Consider the following 3,414-nt stretch of genomic DNA (forward strand, 5'->3'; position numbering starts at 1 on the left):
CGAGGGCAAGACCTAATCGGCAAAACGGTGACAAGAGCCAGAGGACAATGATCACGGGCTCACCGTAATAAACGTGGTGACCGCAAAAAACACAGCACCAAATTTGAGATCAGCGCACAAGAAAGATGCCAAAGTCCTGGCAGTCTTCTCCTCGTCGGCAAGAAATTCCAAGAGATCTCCAACCATCTCTTTCAGCCCAGAAGATCAATGGTTCGACGAGGCCCTCGAGAGCCCACCCATGGTCAAAACGGCCAGGGTGGGAACCGGCCTCGTCAAACGAATCCTTGTGGATACGGGGGCAGATTCAAACATTGTGTTCCGCAATGTGTTTGATGCGCTGGGATTACGGGACGCCGACCTAACGACTCACCAGCACGGTGTCATAGGGTTAAGCGACCACTTCATCAAGCCAGACGGGGTAATATCTCTGCCGGTCTCCGTGGGACAGGGACAAGGGCGAAGGTCAATAATGGCCGAGTTCGTGGTTCTACGGGACTCCACTGCCTACAGCATCATTCTGGGGAGGAAAATGATCAACGATGTTGAGGCGGTAATCAACACGAAGCTGCTGGAAATGAAGTTTGTTGCTGATGATGGATCCGTAGGATCCATAAAAGGAGATCTAGAAACAGCAGTCGCTTGCGACAACGCCAGCCTCTCCTTGAGGAAGAAATCTAAAGAAGCGTCCGGAGTGTTCCTTGTTGACCTAGACACCAGGGTTGACGATAAGCCAAGATCAGAACCAGAGGGGGACCTAGAAAAGTTCAAGGTCAGCGACACAGAGGAAAAGTTTACATTTGTTAATAGAAACCTCCCGCATGAATTGAAAGAGCCTCTGGTAGAAATGATTAGGGTTAATGGAGATGTATTCGCCTGGACACCAGCCGATATGCTGGGCATAGACCCCCAAGTCATGTCACATCACTTGGCTGTCAAGCCGGGCACCCGTCCAGTGGCTCAAAGAAGAAGGAAGATGTCCCAAAAAAGAGCAGAGGAGGTGGCCAGGCAGACGACCAGTCTTCTAGAAGTAGGTTTTATACGAGAACTAGACTACTTGACCTGGCTATCGAATGTAGTTCTAGTAAAAAAGCAGAGTGGTAAATAGAGAATGTGCGTGGACTACTCTGACCTCAATAAGGCATGTCCCAAGGAGTGTTTCTCCCTTCCCAACATAGACGCACTCCTCGACGCGGTGGCGGGGTATCGATATCTGAGCTTCATGGATGCTTATTCCGGCTATAATCAGATACCGATGCACCGACTCGACGAAGAAAAGACAGCATTCATAACGCCAGGAGGGACTTATTGCTACAAAGTGATGCCATTCTGCCTGAAAAACGCAGGGGTGACATATCAGAGGCTGATGAACAAAATATTTGGCGACCTCATAGGCAAAACGGTAGAAGTCTACGTAGACGACATCCTCGCAAAGACTACGCAACATGACGACCTATTGAGCAACCTGGAAAGCGTATTCACATCTCTCCGACAACACGGCATGAGGCTCAACCCCCTCAAGTGCGCCTTTGTCATGGAGGCCGGAAAGTTCTTAGGATTCATGATAACCCAAAGGGGAGTAGAAGCCAACCCCGAAAAATGCCAAGCAATACTCCAAATGAAGAGCCCGGGCTGTGTCAAAGACATCCAGAGACTGGCAGGTCAACTCACCTCGTTGTCCCGCTTCCTCGGAACATCAGCAGCAAAGGCCTTGCCTTTTTTCAATCTAAAGAGAAAAGGAATAGCATTTGAATGGACTCCCGCATGCGAGGAAGCGTTCAATCACTTCAAGGAAATCTTAGCAACACCCCCTGTGCTCGGAAAGCCCAAGGCTGGAGAGCCGCTATACCTATACCTAGCCATAACGGGGGAAGCCCTTGCAGCGGCTCTAGTACGAGAAAAGGGGAAGGCACAACAACCGGTCTACTTCGTGAGCAGAGCACTACAAGGGGCAGAATTGAGGTACAACAAACTCGAGAAGTTAGCTCTAGCGCTCCTGACCTCTTCTCGAAGATTAAGGCAATACTTCCAGGGCCACCAGATTGTCGTGAGAACGGACCAAGGAATCCGACAAATGCTCCAAAAAACCGATTTAGCAGGAAGAATGATGACTTGGTCCATTGAACTTTCCCAGTACGACATACGATACGAACCCCGGCACGCAATTAAGGCGCAAGCAATGGCAGACTTCCTGGTAGAAGTGACGGGGGACCCAACCGAAGATACGGGCACACGGTGGAGGCTCCATGTTGACGGGGCCTCCAACCAAACGTTCGGTGGTGCCAGGATCATCCTAGAAAGCCCAGCAGGGGTCGTATATGAGCAATTGATCAAGTTCGAGTTTCCAATCTCGAACAACCAAGCAGAGTACGAAGCCCTCCTGGGAGGTTTGGCCCTGGCAAAGGAAGTCGGAGTGACGAGACTGGAAGTATGCAGCGATTCACAGGTCGTCACCTCGCAAGTAACCGGAAGCTACCAAGCCAGAGACTCGCTATTACAAAAGTACTTGGAGAAGGTTAGGGAATTGAGCAAACCATTCGAGGAGGTTACGATCCAACACGTTCCAAGGGAAAGGAACACACGGGCAGACCTCCTATCCAAGTTGGCCAGCACGAAACCGGGAGAAGGCAACCGGTCTCTCATTCAAGGCATGGCGAAGGAGCCAGCAGTTACCCTGCACCTGTCAAGACTGAGCCCCTCCTGGATGGATCCCATCACTAGCTTCCTGGAAAGCGGCAAACTCCCTAACGACGACAAGGATGCCAAAATGTTGAGAAGGGTGGCGGCCAAGTACGCGATCATTCAGGGATAGTTGTTCAAAAAGGGACTCAGCCAGCCCCTATTGAAGTGCCTGCATCCCGAGCAGACGGACTACGTGCTTAAAGAAGTCCACGAAGGGTGTTGCGGCCACCATATAGGGGGCAAAGCCCTAGCTAGGAAGCTAATCCGAGTAGGATACTACTGGCCATCGATGATGGCAGATTCTAAAGAATTCGTGAGAAAATGCATCAAGTGCCAAGAGAACGCCAATTTCCACAAAGCACCAGCTTCCGAACTAAGCCTGCTAACGTCCTCCCGACCCTTCTCGCAATGGGGAGTCGACCTCTTGGGACATTTTCCAGTTGGCCCAGGGCAAGTCAAGTACCTCATAGTCGCCATCGACTACTACACCAAATGGATAGAGGCCGAGCCACTGGTCAGCATATCCTCATCCAATTGCAGAAAGTTCATGTGGAGACAGGTAATAACCCGGTTTGGCATTCTGGAAGCTGTCATCTCAAACAACGGGACGCAGTTTACCGACAAGAAGTTCACAGAGTTCCTCGCCGGCCTGGGCATAAAACAAAAATTCTCCTCGGTAGAACATCCTCAGACAAACGGCCAGGTCGAGTCTGCAAACAAGGTCATCCTGCTAGG

At 50.8% G+C, this 3,414-nt stretch overlaps 1 protein-coding gene across 1 annotated transcript; it reads left to right on the forward strand.

Moving 5' to 3' along the window:
- The first annotated feature begins 238 nt into the window (after positions 1–238).
- On the forward strand, positions 239–1,105 carry LOC140175106 (uncharacterized). The gene has a single exon (XM_072202028.1). The coding sequence runs from the start codon at positions 239–241 to the stop codon at positions 1,103–1,105; it is 867 nt and encodes a 288-aa protein (XP_072058129.1).
- Positions 1,106–3,414: the final 2,309 nt, after the last annotated feature.

Source organism: Arachis hypogaea, chromosome 9, assembly GCF_003086295.3.
Source record: "Arachis hypogaea cultivar Tifrunner chromosome 9, arahy.Tifrunner.gnm2.J5K5, whole genome shotgun sequence".
NCBI classification, from domain to species: domain Eukaryota; kingdom Viridiplantae; phylum Streptophyta; class Magnoliopsida; order Fabales; family Fabaceae; genus Arachis; species Arachis hypogaea.